The sequence below is a fragment of the Daldinia caldariorum genome, assembly GCF_022478825.1.
Source record: "Daldinia caldariorum strain CBS 122874 unplaced genomic scaffold F4812scaffold_20, whole genome shotgun sequence".
NCBI classification, from domain to species: Eukaryota; Fungi; Ascomycota; class Sordariomycetes; order Xylariales; family Hypoxylaceae; genus Daldinia; species Daldinia caldariorum.
This window is the reverse complement of record NW_025953056.1, coordinates 398558-414750: the sequence shown is the minus strand read 5'-3', so window position 1 is coordinate 414750 and position 16193 is coordinate 398558. Positions and strand designations below refer to the sequence as shown.

The window sequence follows — 16193 nt, the reverse complement described above, 5'->3', positions numbered from 1 at the left end:
TGCAAGATTCCGATGGCAGGGGGAACAAGCTATAAAATTATATATAACACGGTATACTGCCTTTCTAGTTTATCGTCACACAAAGCCGATTAAAAGCCCTCAGGTTGTCCTCCCAGCGCTGCGTTCCTCCATGTCCCATAGAAACCCACTTTCAACGTCACCTTATCCTTGAGGCCTGACAAGTCGACACTCTCTATCGGGGAGGGGTCTTTGGTTAAGAATTGCTGAATGCGTTTCGCAGTCCAGGCTGGGTTCTCGTCGGCTGTAGCGATATTAGTCGGCTGCTTACTCGTTGACTCAAGTCATCACGAATAAAAAACACAAACTTACTGATCCAATGTCCCGCCTTCGGAACAACATCAAACTCTAGGTCCGTTGTAATAGGTCCGAAGCTCTGTCGCAAAAGCGGCTCCACGCCGATGCTCGCCTCTCCGCCCGTCACGAACACCGGCATACTCAGAGGGTTTTGCCCCACGGTCCTATTAAAGAATTCCGCATCCGCCAAGATAGACGCCGCCGCGAACGTCCCGAACATCGCGCGCAAGAAGCCGGGCTTCTGGATGCTGTCGGCGTAGCGTGATATCGTGTCTTCCGAGAAGGACGCCGGGCCCGAGTAGCTCCCGTGGTAGAAGTACCACAACACGAACCGGCGCTCGCGTCCGGCTATCAGGAACTCGGCGAAGTCCGGGATCGAAAAGAGGGCGTTCTGCGGGTTCTGGTATAAGTCCCAGTACGGCGCGGGCGCTGCGACAGCTTCGTATCCGAAACCAGGGAGCACGTATTCTGCCAGGCCGAGCCTCTTCACCAGGCCCGGGTACTGCGCAGCGAGCGCGACGGCCATGCCGACACCCTTGTCATGCGCGAAAACGTACGTAGAGGTGATGTTTAAGAAATCCAGGACGCCCTTGAGGTCGGCGGCAGACACGGCAGAGCTGTAGTTGCCGTCGGGAGGGATGCTGGAATCTCCGGTGCCGCGGTTGTCCGGAGCGATCACCGTGTAGTTCTGCGCTAGTATGGGACCGATATGCTGCCATGCTAAACTGAACTGCGGCGTACCGTGAACAAGCAGTAACGGCGGCCCCGAGCCAGCATAGCGGAAGTGGATGCTGACATCTTCCAAGGCAACTCTGCCGTGCTCCCAGTCATCCCACTTTATTAGATCAGCTGCCGTCTGGGAAGCGGTAGCTAAGAGAGGAAGGACTAATCTCGAGAGAAGCATAACGTGCGGATTGTTCTAATTCCGGCGGTGTTGCTATGCTGAAGCTATTGAAAGACCCGAGAGTGTGAGTAAGAAGAGAGCCTTGCTTCTATAGCTACAAGCCCTTTGCTTCGGATGTGACGTTCGGGGCTTCTGATGCTCATAGCTACCTAACCTAACCTACCTATCCATCATGGAAGAAACTAAACCTTTTATAAGTGGTAAAATTCAAACTTAATGACTGTCTGCCCGTTGACACTCATCTCAGGGACATGGAATTTCCATATTGATTTATCATCAACCCAAGCCTATCAATCTTAGTCGGTATAATGTGAATGTACAGTACGAGATGGACTCTACTGTAGGCGTGATTAATAAGATAAAATATGAGAAGAGCGGTCCGACGGTATTCCCGGGCCGCCACATCGCTTACGGTGCGAACTTGGTGGTAAAAGGTTGACATAGCATTGGTGTACGGGATCGGGGACACATGCCTCCCCTGTCCCTAAGAACGGCTATACGTTTGCTCCGAACATGCAGGGCGTTGGATTTAAGAATTAATAATGAACTGGTGCTAACGCCGAGACCAAAGATACGAAGACGGCACATTACACAGGCAGGTATTAATTTCGGTATTTAGGTTAGATGTTGAGCGAGGGAGGGCTCGGAGACTTATTTGGTTTTCATATTCGTGCTCATCTAAGCAACAACGTAGTAATCTCATAGACGGTCGTCCACCTTTCGGTGTCTGGTATCCGAACTTTTGACAGTACAATAATAACGTACTGGGGGTGAAAAAGCTCAGATATTTTTCTTCCTAGACAGGTATTTTGGCTGCATACCATAATCTCAGTATCAGACACCTTCCTTTTTCCTTACTTCTCGGCGTTAATTAGAAGGTAGGTTAGGTAGGTATTCATACGTTTCGTTTGTGTATATGCTGAAGGCTTAGCATAGTCAGGACCACTGTCTATCAGCCTTTCAAGTTGGAGTTTTTCCTCGTCGTTTTGTGAGGTATACCCATTTTCATTTTTCTCTCTCTATCACGCCGTCATCTTCATGACGCCTTTCCTACGACGATTCGCGGAAAAGGACCTGGTCATTCTATCCCACAACCCTTCTTCACGTAGCGATAAAAGCCTTCATAGCGAGAACTGCGTCACCGTCGTGCGCTTTAAGCAGCTCGGTAGCCTTTGCTTTGGAAAGGTCTAGCTCATCGACCTTGAATCGCACCGCGATCTATCAGTATGGGATCTGTAACACTATTATGCTCCTAAGCTATGTAGTGGATGGGGACGTACTAGCAACGCAACGTCGGCAGCGTCAACCTTGACTTTCTTGATATCCTTAGCGGCACCCGCAGAGGAAGAACCACTCCCAAGACTCTTCATGGCCTTGCTTACGGCTTCCTGGTCGACAGCATTCGACGACGTGGCATCGTCTCCGCGGGTATCGAGGCTTGCCATAGCAGCCGCAGCTTTTCGATCTTCGGCCGACTTGGCGGTAGCTTGGACTTCATCTTCGACATCACCGGATGCGCCCTCTTGTAAGTTTTTCGGTTGCGGCTCTGCCATCTTGATGTGGTTCTTTTCGTGTTGTAATTAATATATGAGGGAGGATAGGAGGTACTCGGTGGTATTGTATTTGCGTATGGAATTTTGTAAATGGAGATTTTGAAAAAATGCGGGGGAGCTTTAAAGCTTCGGATCCCACCAACGGATGTATCTTGGTACAATACCTAAATTGGTTTGAGGTATGCAATAGGGCGAATTGTTACCTATGAGGTAAACACAAACGAGCTACTGCAGGTGCATGTGCAAGGATCCCTTGGCACGTCTATGAGACTGAAGTACTTAGTACCTGGGTACCTATAGTAACAAGTGTTTAGTGGCTTCTTGCTTTTTTAGTCTTATTTAGGTACCTGTTATAGGTACCTACTTTTACACCTCGGACCTTTTGACTCATTCATCTTCCATTCCTCATTACAACAAACAACAACAACAAACAAACCGGATAATAACAATTATACAGGGAGGGGTCTCTTTTTTATTTTATTTTATTTTATTTTTATTTTCAATTGACAGAAAATGTCCCCCTCAGCCGAGTCCGCAAACGGAGAATGGACGCCGTCCTCCTGGCGGTCCAAGCCGATCAAGCAGCAGGCCGTGTACCCCGACCCGGCGGCCGTGCGCCGCGCAACCTCGGAGCTCAGCCGGCTGCCGCCCGTGGTCCATCCTCGGGAGATCGCGCGGCTCAAGGCCAGCTTGCGGGACGTCGCGCGGGGCGAGGCCTTTCTGCTGCAAGGCGGCGACTGCGCCGAGCTGTTCGACTACTGCCGCGCCGACGCCATCGAGTCCAAGATCAAGCTCCTGCTGCAGATGAGCCTGGTGCTCATATGGGGCGCCGACAAGCGCGTCGTTCGCATAGGACGCATGGCCGGCCAGTATGCGAAGCCCAGGTCGAGCCCGACCGAGAAGGTCGTTGACGAGAACGGCGAGGCCAAAGAAGTCCCCTCGTTCCGTGGCGACATCCTCAACGGCTACCACCTCGACGAACGCGATCTAGATCCCCAGAGGCTTGTAAAGTATAGTTTATGCCCTGAACCCCTTTCTGTCACGCACGTAAGCTTACATTGATGTTTCTTTTTTTCCTTTTTCTTTTACTTCAGGGCTTACCATCACTCGGCTGCTACTCTAAACTATGTGCGAGCTGCCATCGCCGCAGGCATCGCAGACTTACACCGTCCCCTGAACTGGACCCTGGGCCACGTCAAGGACCCGCAGCTCAAGGCCAAGTACACCGAGGCCGTGCACTTCCTGCAGGACATGCTGCGCTTCATGCACACCATCGGCGCCGACCGCAGCCCCAAGCTCGACACCGTCGACCTGTACACCAGCCACGAGGGTCTCCTGCTCGAGTACGAGGAGAGCCTCACCCGGCTGATGGAAAAGCCCATCCTGCCCGGCGACGAAGAGGCCGCCCCTGAATCGGCGACGGCGGCGGCGACGGGGGAGCCCAAGATGGAATACTACGACACCTCGGCGCATTTCCTCTGGATCGGCGACCGCACGCGGCAGATCGACGGCGCGCACGTCGAGTTTTTCCGCGGCATCGCCAACCCCATCGGCATCAAAGTAGGTCCCACGACGCCTACGTCGGACCTGCTCGCGCTGCTGCGGACGCTGAACCCCTCGCGCGAGGTCGGCAAGATCACGCTGATCACGCGGTACGGGGCGGCGAGGGTGCGGGAGCTGCTCCCGGGCCACATCCGCGCGGTCGAGGGGTCCGAGTACCGGGGCGCGTGCATCTGGCAGTGCGACCCGATGCACGGCAACACGCGGTCGACGGCGACGGGCGTCAAGACGCGGCGCTTCGGCGACATCTTCGACGAGCTGCGCGAGACGCTAAGCGTCCACCGCGAGGAGGGCAGCTACCTCGGCGGCGTGCATCTGGAGCTGACGGGCGACGCCGTGACCGAGTGCGTGGGCGGCAGCGAGGGGCTCGACGAGGACGACCTGTCCACCAACTACACCAGTTTCTGCGACCCTCGGCTGAACGAGAAACAGGCTCTCGAACTCGCCTTCTTGGTGGCCGATTCGTACCGCCAGGAGAGGAAGGATCTCCTTCGGCATTAGAGAGAGGATGGGGGTGGAAGAGTTATGTATGTATGTAGCTCAATAAAAAAAGAAGATGGAATTGAATACATGAACAAGCATGGAGTGGCATGGCATGGCATGGCATAAGAAAAGGACCCTTAGTGGACCATGGGAAATGATGATGGGATGGGTTTTATTTATGAAAGCAAGCTAAAAAGGCAGTTACCTGGTATAGAAAAGTCCGTCATTTTGCAACAGAGATCTAAATTATCATGCCGCGGCGACGTATGATAGCTTAGCAGAGTACGTATTGCCAATTACGAAGCGAGGCTATCGTGAATTATTACTATATTCTAGGTATTTACTCTACAAGAGGTAGCTAGCTGTATAGAGCAAAGCGCCGTGCCGTGCCGTATCATACCTTCGTAGTCGACACGAATCCTCCCGACCTTTCCTCCCTTTTAATATGCAAATACTAGTGCGAACAGCACGGGCACCTCTAACAATGTCCTAGCTAGGTACATGTAGACATTAAGCTCCATGTTCAACCACCCCCCAAATGCATAAAAGCCCGTTGAAGCAACCATCATGCAAGCCCCTATTTTACCTACCGTAGGATCTGTCCGTATCCGCTAACGCCTGTCCAAGCCGGTGGGAGTATATATTCCTCCGAAGCGAAATGTGTCATTGCCGCCCCGTGCCGACTCCGATTCCTAGCTTTATCAAGTCCGATTCCGTTCCTCATTCAACGCCGGCTGTAGAAAGGATACCGGGGAGTACCCAGAGTCGTATATCGATGAGCTCCCCGGCAAAATCACCAAAAAAACCCTAGCTCTTATCGTGTGTGTGAGTGGAAATGTAGCAAAGTTGACCTGCTTATTTCATTGCGGTTTTGACGTCTTTTCAATATCGTATATCTCCCTAACAGGTGAACCCCTCGCGCCCACCTGTTCGAGTTTTTGCACGTTCTCTTCCGTCAAAGAATCGCCCTCGGGGAATGAGTGGGCAATGGGCGGAGCTCCAGTAGTATTCTTGCCGTTGCTACCATCCGCGGCGTCGATGAGCTTATCATCTCGCAGCTGCATAGCCAGCTCGTCGCTGTCCAGTTGCCTAGATGGCTTAGAGATTCCAAAAGGGAACGTGTTCACTTCGTGTGAGCCCACCCGTGCGTTAATCGGTCTTGGTGTAAGTAGATTCGTACGATCGTCTTCCCCGGTGGCGTCCTGATCGCTTTCTCCTGGAAGCTCCTCCGGTGTTTGAGGATTATAATCAGAGAAGCCGTAAGTAGCCAGAGTAGGTATGTCGGCGCTGATACAGTGGCCTGCTGATTCCGAACAGTCCGAAGCGGACGGGTCGGCGGAGGAAGATTGCGTCGACTCTACCTTTCGACCTGATTTACTCCACCTAACCAGCATCCTTTCCAGTATATTGCTTTTAACTGGTTTCGAAAGGTAGTCATCCATACCAGCCTTTGTACACTTCTCCCTATCTCCTTGTATTGCCGAAGCCGTCATGGCCACGATGGGCACATCGTTGGTGTAGCTCTTGTATGGTACGTGATGTCGCAGTATGTGCGTACATTTATATCCGTCGATTACGGGCATCTGCACGTCCATCAAAATTATGTCTGGCTTGGGGCGTCTTCCCTCCCTGCAAGCCTCGAGATGATCTAGCGCCTCCTTACCGTTCCAGGCCGCACAAACGCTGAAACCGAGCTTCTTGATGGTCTTGGTTGCGATCTGTTGATTAACCGCGCTAGATAAAAGCCAATTAGAAAACAAAACGAACCAGTCAGCTAATCTTTCACCTTAGAACTTACTTATCCTCGACGACAAGTACTTGCACCTTGGCGCGTTCGCCCCTGGGAAGGTCGTCACTTTCAAACGCGAACGGTGCCATCAAATTGGTAGGTCTCTTTCGATGTCGCCTGGGTTTATCCAACGTGCCCTGCAATAAATCCGGTTGTGGTGATCCCAAGAAAAACTCGTGTTCCGAACTATTACACGAGACGCTCATCTCGGACTGTAGTCGCTCAGGTAGCCGACCAATATCGACGAGCGCGTCTCTCTCGGGAGTCTGCGGTTTGTTGAAAGGTATCCAAAAAGTCGCCGTCGTGCCGTTGCCTACAGTTGATTCCAGTGTAATCCTTCCACGCATTAGATCGACCAGGTTCTTCGAGATCGTCAATCCTAGCCCTGTCCCTCCAAACTTCCTAGCCGTGGAGGGATCACCTTGGCTAAATGGTTGGAATAAGCGCTTGAGAACATCTTCCTCAATTCCGATACCGGTATCCTCGATCACGAATTTTATCTCGATCGTATCATTTGATTCCTTTTCCTTCCATACCGAGAATTTAACGTAGCCGCCGTTGGTGAACTTGATGCTATTAGTGAGTAAATTCGTAATAATCTGCCGAACGCGTCCGGGGTCACCAAGAACCACGAGGTCATTTTCGATATCGCTTGATATATCAGAGCGGAAGTCCAAGCTCTTCCTCCCAGCCGCGAAGCTCAGCATCTTGGAGACATCTTGCACTATCACTGAAAGAGAGAATTGAACCTCTTCGATATCAAGACGACCAGACTCAACCTTGGAGAAGTCCAGAATGTCGTTGATGACGGTTAGTAAGGCATTCGCAGACCGACCCAGGTTCTCCGCGTACTCCCGCTGTTCCTCGTCCAAAGGCGAGTCGAGAAGAAGCTCAGCCATTCCTATCACGCCGGTAATTGGTGTTCGGATTTCGTGGGACATCTAAAAAGTCGCACGTCAGTACTTCGGAGATCGCCGAGAACGCACGAGACTACAACCACGACCACCTACGTTTGCTAAGAATTGGCTCTTTAGACGGCTTGCTTCTTTAGCTGCCGCTTCGTTGGCTTTAAGCTGCCTCTTCTCTTTGACCTGCTCTTCTAGATCCTGCTCTCGCTTTTTCAGTTCGGTAACGTCCATAATAACGCCAATAGCGCCCTTGATATCCGTTTTGCTAGTCACACCATCCTGCGAGGATTTCTCGATGTGGGGCAGAAACCGAGTACGATAGAAGCAACCGTCTAGATGCTTATTAGTAAAATTCGTTTACGCACCACACGCGAAGCGCCCTACCCAATCTGTGCTCGTGAACAGTTTCTGTCGTCTGCTGGCCAGCCAATATACGTTTCACGGGTTCGAGGAATGCAGAAACTTCGCTAGGAAGCGACTTCGGGTTTAGCCCCGTAAACACTTCCTCTATGCCTTTTCCAACGAATGTCGGCAGATCAGGCCTCTCGGTATCATTGCTCGTCGAATCGAGCTTCCCTGAGAGCCAAGTCACTGCGCCTTCTAACATAGTGAGCTTGAGATCTCGATCTACAGCGAATATTGTAGTCTGCGCATGCGTAAGGACGCTGAGAAGCTGCGCCCTAGTTTGTTTCGCAGCCATCTTTGCCTCCAGGGCCTCGTGGACATCCGTAGAGGTTCCGAACCACTTCTCGATCCGCCCCGTGCGCTTATTTCTTAGCGGTAATGCACGTCCTAGCATCCACCTCCATTCGCCGTCCTTGCTGCGACATCGATATTCGGTAGTAAAGGCTTCTCCCGTAGCTAGGCTACGCTCCCAGCGTTTGGATGTCATGGGCATATCATCGGGATGGAACGGACTCTTCCAACCGTGGCCCAAGGACTCTTCCACCGACAAGCCAGTATAATCGTACCAGCGGCTGTTAAAGAAATCATACACCCCATTAGGTTTGGTCGTCCAAACCATCTGAGGCATGGTGTCGCAGATCAGTTTGAATCTCTCCTCGTCAGCGATTTTAATATCCGCGATCTCTTGAGTCAGGCGAGTTACGTCTCGGAAGGTGACAATACCCGCGATAACTTCCCCGGTCTCGTCACTGGTGATCAGCTCTCCCAGCGCGTCGTATACAATTCTGGTTTCCTTAGTTTTGCTTTCCATACCAATTCTCCAGGAAGAGAATGGCTTTCGATCCCGAAGAAGTACGGAAATGGGAGATTCAGACTGCTCGTACTTTCTCGTAAAGTCGCCGTCCCAAAGCTCCCATCGGGCAAGCAGGTCGTATCCGTCGGTGCACTCCTCACCCTTCATAGTCGTGAAGAGGTCTCGAGCCGCTCTATTCATGACTGGGACACTACCATCGACCCACATGGAAAATATAGGCGTCTCGGTCTTATCAAGAAGAGCATCCTTGATGATAGTCATCTTTTGTAGGAACGATGGGGTGCTAGACTGAGGCAGTCGGGACGGGGGACCCATGGGCGGGAACAGGCTTGCCGAGACCGAGACGGAGCCGGGACTATTTGTGAAAGAAGGGGAACTAGAAGAATGACCCGAGCCGAGGGAAGGGGGGTTAGAATTCAGGATAGATTTACGCTCCGCAGCCTCGAGCGTAGAAGGTCGGGCGATACGGACCCGCCTACTCGGGAACGACGAGGGTCCTAAGCCGTTATTGGTAAATGTTAGAGTATAGTAGGTCTGATTATTTTCAATCTCCCATATTGTAATTATCATCTTGGCGTATATCTGAAGCTCGGCTCGTTTTGATCTGGGCATTTCAGATTGATTCACAATCTTAGGCAGCACGACAACGTCAACGGCAGAATCCGTTGCTGGCTTGCTCAGGAGGCCACCGGGTGATTCTACTTTTGCACCCTCTGCCGTACTCGTAGCCTCACCGTTAGTCTCGCCGTTGCAATTGATATCATTGGCTTGCGACATCGAGCTTTCCTTCGCGTGCTTCGCGCCCATCTCGAGCACTAATTCATCTAGGAAGTACTCCCACGAAACCCAAACCGGTCTACCGTCCTGCACCATATCGATACCGATCTGCGAGAGGGTCTGTCCCCGGAGGGACTCGCAAATTACGGCCGGGTCGTCCATTGGCAGAAGCGAGTCCGGTACCATACCTAACATCTTTCCCATAGCTTCGTTTGCCAGGACGACGGTCTTCAGGTTGTTTAAAACCAGCACAGGGACGGGTAGGAACTGCATTGCGGAGAATGCGAGCTGGGCAGGGGAAATAAAAGGCATTGTTAATCTTAGAGGGCTAGCGGGAGCGGATCGCCTTTCCCTCATGGACGATATGGGCGGCATGGGCGGCATGGGCGGCATGGGCGACATAGCGGACGTGTCTCGCAACACGCGATTGGTGTTGATAGAGAGAGGCTCTCCATCCCAAGGACGATAAGACTGCTCAATCGAGCAGGCAGGCGGCTGGTAATTCTCGTCCGGGTTCCGGTTCGATAACCGGAGGATCTCTGGAGGAGAGGAGGATTCCGGTATCATAGATATCGGCATGGGACGACTCGGGGCGGTGCTGAAGGCATTTAGAGGCGTCATGTCGCCGGAGCAGAGGGCACGGGTAGAAGAAGGCCCATGAGCTACAATATACGGTCGTGTCGGTTGCTAACGGATAGAGAGGACGAATCCGGCGGGTGAGTTATTAAGGTTTTACTAGTCGGTGGCCATGAATCGAGCTGTAACATTCGCGAAGGCCTTACGCAATAGGTGAAGTGAATTAGGTACCCTCTAAGAAGTACCTCGCCTTCTTCTTCTTCCTTTTTTTTCTCCGTTTTTTTTTTTAAAAAAAAAAAAAGAGAAGAGCCGTCGTAGGAACCAGTGGACGTCGGCCAGCACACCAGCACACACCCCAAGAATACCAACCAGGAGGGGGTAGGTACACTATGAAAGTGATTTACGGCGGTCTCGGACGTTCGGTAGTACTGAAGAAGAGTTACCTTTGTTCTTTTTTTTTTCGAGGGAGAGAGATAATAATTGTAAAAAATCCAAAGGTTAGAATACCAAAAACCGCTAACCTTCACAGGTCGTATTTAGATGTACGGTATTAGAGACTTTGAAAATAGATATGAGGCGTAGGTAGTGGTAGTGCAAGCGAAAAAAACGAGGCAAGTGAGCGAGGCCGCACCTCGGTCTGTCTAACTTAGGTTAGGGTAGCCCGAAATACTATGTAGAGAGGGGGAGGTTATCATATTAACTGATATTATGTATCTATTGTAAAGAGGAGATTTATTTGGGGCGAATACTTCAGAGCAAAAAGAGACTAGACAGGGTTAGAATGCAGAATTGCGGAATGCAGAATGGGCGGGAATGTGTGAAATTCAATTAGGTTAGGTTTTAGCTGAAGTCCCTGTTGAACATGCAAAGCCGGAAAAAAAAGAATGGGCCATTGTCGGTGTGTGTTGTGTGTGTGTGGCATTGGGCAACACATTTTAGAGCGGACGCATGCGCATCAGATCACAAGCTAGGTAAGATACCGATGTGATGCGATAGATGCGATAAGATACGATACGATACGATATGATACCATGCATTTTAAGATACCTATTAAGGTTTATGTATTGTATTGTATATTATGCTCTTTTACAATACCTGGTATGTACAATACATTATTAATATAGTGAGTGTATTATTCAAATTGTCCACAGGAAATCACGGGCGAATGCTTATACGGAAGTGCTAGGTTTTATACTGTTATAAGTTAGCACCTTTTAAGCTTTCTGCCGTATTGGATTATACAAAGGCCAACCGACCGGTAATCTTAGAGGTGATTACCGAATGCGATCTCGATAAAGATGTTCAAAGTTGATTGTATGGTTAAGCTCCTCTCTCTTGTTCGAAGCTTTAAAAAAACGCAGCGGACCCCGATCCATGGCAAATGTCAATCAATTAAGGGTCCTTGCCTTAGCTGATCAAATAGTCGACGATCATTAAGCTAATTAGGAATCGGGAGTGGACCCCGTTCAAGGATCTTAGGGTAAGGCGCTATAACCGTGCGGTACCGAGTACCAGCTTAGGTACGCGCACAGATACTACCTTAGGCTTGTAGGTACCTTACCTAGTGTATCCACATGGATATGAGGTGTACACCTGATGTGGTAGTTCTTATACCAGTTGCGTTTCGCACTGTGATTGGATACAGGTAGGAACTAAGTATGCTGTGTTATGCATCAGAGAGGCCCTTTGGGTAACCTTAACAGCTTGGAATGGTAGAGTGGCTATTACCTAGTAACAATTGTAACAATAAGATCTTTTCTCCGAAAGATTAACCAAAAACCACCACACCCTTACCTTTTGAGTGATGTTATTTCAATAGTAGTGGTACTTTAATAGTAGTCCAATTCTAGGACCGCCTCTCTCACCGCCTGCCCAAAGGGTTTATTACTTAGAAATTCCCTATCCGCACTCATGTACAACACGGCAACCATTATATCGTATTGAATCTAACGATGTAATATATGGAAACTGCATAGTTGGTTCTACTTTGATTAGGGCTTTCTAATGATATAAGCTTCCATTAGATGCATGTAGTATTTTAAAAGCTATTAATGGTTGATGTGTACCTAGTATGTAATTGAATAAGGCTCTGCGGGAGGCGCTTTAGCGGTAGCGCGCCTATTAAATATATCTTCGAATAGCTTTTGAAATACTACATGCATCTAATGGAAGCTTATATCATTAGAAAGCCCTAATCAAAGTAGAACCAACTATGCAGTTTCCATATATTACATCGTTAGATTCAATACGATATAATGGTTGATGTAGTGATGTAATTGAATTAATTGAAAATAGGTAGTAGAATAGATAAAGGGGAATCTCTATTTTCTGCCGCTTTTTTCAAAAAGTGGGGCGGAAATTGACTACTATTGAAGTACCACTACTATTGAAATAACATCACTCTACTTTTTACTCGTCTTCCCCTACCCTCCTTGCTTTGTTGTAGTTACATCGAGATGACCATCATGAATTTCTATAGGGATGATGCAAGGATTCGGATTATATCAAGGAAAGAAAAGACGAAAAAGAAAAAAAAAAAAAACTCTCATCTTGGCGTACGAAGTAGATCGATAAGCGATTTACAACGGCTGCCAACGCCACGCGGGACCAAGACCCCAGAATGACGTCGTGGGACGATAATGTCCCGATCAAGTGCTTCACACCATCAGCTCTTGGTGGTTTTCCCCGCCTAGTGTGTATCCCATTTGATACCGAACGGGCATGCGGCTGTTGGGGTCGTCGGGGTCGTCGGGGTCGTCCAGCCTTATATCGTATCAGCTCTTGTGCCTTGATCTGAATAAGAAACCCCAAATAATAAGAAAAGGTAACAATATTTACCTAAGGTAGGTAGTATTTTACACTGCATCGTGTTATTATGTCATTGTGGCTTATGTGAGAGGAAAACGAATTACTGTGAACTTGTCAGAATTACATAAGGACCGTAACGTACATGATGTTGGCTATACTCGAGAATTAATTAAGGAAGAAAAAAGAAAAGAAAATGAACCGACTGCTGAGCCATCATGACGACGATGGCAATGATATCATAGCTTCACATATTGTAATTAAAATCACCGCCAACGTACTATGTAAAGACTCTAGTTAGCTCCACTTCTACATCCGATGGCCTAACTGCATTAAGTTTATTAGATGAAGATGAATATTCTAAAACTTGGCGAAGAAAACATAATGCCGGCATACCATCTGACGTTTAATTAATTGCAACAGGTAGTTCAATAGTCTACTAGGGTAAGCCTTTAAAAAGTTTACCTGGGAAACCCTTACAAGCTACCTGGTATTTATTACAAACCTCTACTCTGGCCGAGTCTGGAAGACATGTGAAATATGAAAAATGTGCTACACCAAACACCTACGTACCTAGGCACAAGACTTATCCAGTTTGTGATGTCATTTCTTCAGAGGAGCTATACTCCTGGGCAATTCCATTCTGGAGCAAAACACAGCTAGCTATCTTTGAAAGCCAAATGGTATCAGAAAATCCCACAAACCCCATAATCCCTTACAGCGTGTTATATCACGACGTTTGCTTAACAGTCCCACACATGTCACACGACCACCACTGTCGCTCCCTAACTCGTCCGCAGAACGAGCACGTCCACGTAGCTAGTTTTGCAGGAGTTGCGGATTGGGATGATGGTACCGCCGATCTCGCGGTCGGCCTTGACCCTGGTTTGGGCGGTTGCGTATTCCGATTTTTCGGTGGGGGAGATCCCGTAAGATCGATAACCGTTCGTTGTTGGTTTGGTGATTTTTGTGTGAGGCCCTGAGTGATCTTCTCGTCCCGTTCCGTACCGCAGGCGTCGCAACACAGGTAATCAACCGGGTTTTCCAGAGTACAAATATTACACGCCCAGGTAAGCTTTCCGGACCCTTTCCCTACGTTGCGATCGGCTTGTCGAGGAGCTCTCGAAGCCTCGGAAACATCGCCATGGGTCCAAGTAGCTTGTCTACTGGAACTAGGTGGGATATAACTATCGCCTTTCTGAGCCCTCTCCTCCTCCTCCACAAGTTCCCACAATGCTTGAGCTATTGCGGCTTCGTTTGCGGCATCTTCTTCGGCTTGCGTCCTAAAGCCGTTCCTAGCAGCCGTGTCCGCGATCCTCCGAATCTCGTCTTGCGTTTGGTTATCATTCGCGCAGCCTCGGAGCGTGTTGTTACGACGTTCGATCGCATCTACGATAACTCTTCTGATATCCTGCCCTGGTCGGGGACCAGCACCGCCCAACTTCTGTCCGGGTCCCGATCCCGCAGTGAGGTTACGGCGGTTTTCAGCAGCTACTCGAGCTAATCTACGAGCTTCTTCTGGTGGTATTCTCCTTCCACCGAGTCGACGACCCGCAGATAGGAATCCTTCACCGGTATATCCTTTCATTAGAAGCGCCTCGTGTTCATCCCGTAGCTGATTCCATAGCGCATGGAATTTGGCATCATGCGGGCCGTGAACATTATGCGCAAGTTCGTGAAGCATGGTATCCACTACTTGTTCGATGGGGAGAAACTGGTTGCGATCGCTGGCATATCGGAGTCGAAGGCAAATCCTCTGCCCACCACCCACATTCAAGCCTAGAAGTCATGATGTTAGCAAACGACTGATATAGGAGTGACTATCCTGTTTCAGCCTACCCAGTAGGTTATGTTCATCGGGATAGAATTCGGTTAGTTGGCCAACTTTCCATCTCCTTGCTCTCATAATAGGCTTGACCAAGGAGGCTACTTTCTTTAGAGTATGTAAAGCATCCTTCTGTCGAGGGAAATCTTTCAAATGCGAATATGAAAGAACCAAAGGATCTATTTCTGCCATTTTGTACAATGAATGTTGTTGGGGAAACGCGGGAGAGTCGGGAAGATTGAAGATCAAAGATCAAAGTGAAGGCGCAATATAATTTAAAAGGTGAGGAAGTGAAAGAGGGAAATCAAGCTCATCCATTTCCAAGAATTCGAAACCACGAAGCCATAACGTAAGCCATTCAACGACCTTCTAGAAATCACGGTTCGTATCGTTGCTGCTGACAAAACGCGCCACCACAATCACTGGACGCGAAGTTGGAGTTGCTGCCTGATAAAAGGTAACAAAAAGGTAACAAAAGGTGAGTCGCCATTGCCCCGCAGTCAAGCTTCATTACGTGCATATCTATCTGTAGGGGAGGGGGTATTAAGGAGAAACGTACATAGTAATATTGTTCCTTGTGAGTCTAATATATCCCGTGTCTCATCTATCATCCAAAAAGCCAATTATTTCAGGAATAGCTTAGAAGATACAGCAAATAAGGTTTACCTACTTAAGGTTACTCTGCCTTATTAATCGGCATATCAAAAGTATAAAAATGCCAATACAAGCAACTGACACTAGTCAAAAGAACAGCTCATCAACAACTCAAGACAGGATGACTGGATCTTCTTCGTCTCGGGGGTTTTATTGGTTGTTACATGGGCCACGTCAAAAGCATAGAAGTGTAAGATTATAACTGTCCGTAAAGAGACAACGCTGTTGAATCACAGGGAGCAAGACTCAAGACTAAGCTGGCTTACTGGATTACCGTCAGTGCCCAAATAGTCGTCTAGAGGCAGGTATGCTTTGTTTATTATTCCTCACCTCGGCATAACACGATTTAAATAATGGAAACTTATCTACCTAGGTGCCCAAGGTAGCTACATGACTTCCAATTTTCATAGTCCAAGTGAATAATAACACAGCTATAAGAATACACAACAAGCTCATTGGGTTGGTTATCATCAAGTATGGTTCTACGAGGTTTGACCGGCGAAAGGAAACCGATGAACTACTAACTGGCTTTGTCTCCAAGGCAATGTTAGAACAGGACTTCCGTCCACAATATCAAACATTAATACGTCGGTACCTACCTACCTATTTACGTAGAGGTGTGACTACAACACCAAATCGTCATTGCAGTAGAACTTCAATTTGCAAAAATAGAGACTGTTGCTTTCTATTCTCAGCATAGCTACCTACCTAGCCTAAGGTAGATATAGAACAAGAGGCGAAGCCAAAGCCAAAGCCCAAGCCAAAGCCATGCCTAAGCTATTTTACCCCTTAACGATTGACAAGTTCCGCAGCGGCTTAGACAGA

The 16193-nt window shown here is 48.9% G+C and overlaps 5 protein-coding genes across 5 annotated transcripts; 1 reads left to right on the top strand and 4 right to left on the bottom strand.

The window, feature by feature from the left end:
• Positions 1-33: 33 nt before the first annotated feature.
• On the bottom strand, positions 34-1338 carry F4812DRAFT_210829 (putative hydrolase). The gene is made up of 2 exons (XM_047930339.1): positions 331-1338; positions 34-262 (listed from the first exon to the last, which is right to left on the bottom strand). The coding sequence occupies exons 1-2, from the start codon at positions 1217-1219 to the stop codon at positions 90-92; spliced, it is 1062 nt and encodes a 353-aa protein (XP_047786720.1). The 5' UTR covers positions 1220-1338; the 3' UTR covers positions 34-89.
• Positions 1339-2320: 982 nt separating this feature from the next.
• F4812DRAFT_462823 (uncharacterized protein) lies at positions 2321-2772 on the bottom strand (the record flags this gene model as incomplete). The annotated part of the gene is made up of 2 exons (XM_047938103.1): positions 2321-2437; positions 2500-2772. The coding sequence occupies 2 exons, from the start codon at positions 2770-2772 to the stop codon at positions 2321-2323; spliced, it is 390 nt and encodes a 129-aa protein (XP_047786719.1).
• Positions 2773-3175: 403 nt separating this feature from the next.
• Positions 3176-5254, top strand: F4812DRAFT_210808 (DAHP synthetase). Its single transcript, XM_047930338.1, has 2 exons — positions 3176-3782; positions 3867-5254. Exons 1-2 carry the CDS (start codon positions 3286-3288, stop codon positions 4831-4833), a joined length of 1464 nt encoding a protein of 487 aa, XP_047786718.1. The 5' UTR covers positions 3176-3285; the 3' UTR covers positions 4834-5254.
• Positions 5255-10301, bottom strand: F4812DRAFT_210785 (uncharacterized protein). Its single transcript, XM_047930337.1, has 4 exons — positions 7897-10301; positions 7615-7844; positions 6614-7545; positions 5255-6549 (listed from the first exon to the last, which is right to left on the bottom strand). The coding sequence occupies exons 1-4, from the start codon at positions 10127-10129 to the stop codon at positions 5676-5678; spliced, it is 4269 nt and encodes a 1422-aa protein (XP_047786717.1). The 5' UTR covers positions 10130-10301; the 3' UTR covers positions 5255-5675.
• Positions 10302-13451: 3150 nt separating this feature from the next.
• F4812DRAFT_210730 (WLM-domain-containing protein) lies at positions 13452-15378 on the bottom strand. The gene is made up of 2 exons (XM_047930336.1): positions 14729-15378; positions 13452-14668 (listed from the first exon to the last, which is right to left on the bottom strand). The coding sequence occupies exons 1-2, from the start codon at positions 14904-14906 to the stop codon at positions 13620-13622; spliced, it is 1227 nt and encodes a 408-aa protein (XP_047786716.1). The 5' UTR covers positions 14907-15378; the 3' UTR covers positions 13452-13619.
• Positions 15379-16193: the final 815 nt, after the last annotated feature.

Coding starts and splice junctions, on each gene's coding strand:
- F4812DRAFT_210829 (XM_047930339.1), bottom strand. CDS start 1,219: ATGCTTCTCTCGAGATTAGTCCTTCCTCTCTTAGCTACCGCTTCCCAG. Junction 263..330: donor GAAGGCGGGACATTGGATCA/GTAAGTTTGTGT, acceptor ATATCGCTACAG/CCGACGAGAACCCAGCCTGG.
- F4812DRAFT_210808 (XM_047930338.1), top strand. CDS start 3,286: ATGTCCCCCTCAGCCGAGTCCGCAAACGGAGAATGGACGCCGTCCTCC. Junction 3,783..3,866: donor GATCCCCAGAGGCTTGTAAA/GTATAGTTTATG, acceptor CTTTTACTTCAG/GGCTTACCATCACTCGGCTG.
- F4812DRAFT_210785 (XM_047930337.1), bottom strand. CDS start 10,129: ATGACGCCTCTAAATGCCTTCAGCACCGCCCCGAGTCGTCCCATGCCG. Junction 7,845..7,896: donor TGTTCACGAGCACAGATTGG/GTAGGGCGCTTC, acceptor ATAAGCATCTAG/ACGGTTGCTTCTATCGTACT. Junction 6,550..6,613: donor GTACTTGTCGTCGAGGATAA/GTAAGTTCTAAG, acceptor GCTTTTATCTAG/CGCGGTTAATCAACAGATCG.
- F4812DRAFT_210730 (XM_047930336.1), bottom strand. CDS start 14,906: ATGGCAGAAATAGATCCTTTGGTTCTTTCATATTCGCATTTGAAAGAT. Junction 14,669..14,728: donor CGATGAACATAACCTACTGG/GTAGGCTGAAAC, acceptor CATGACTTCTAG/GCTTGAATGTGGGTGGTGGG.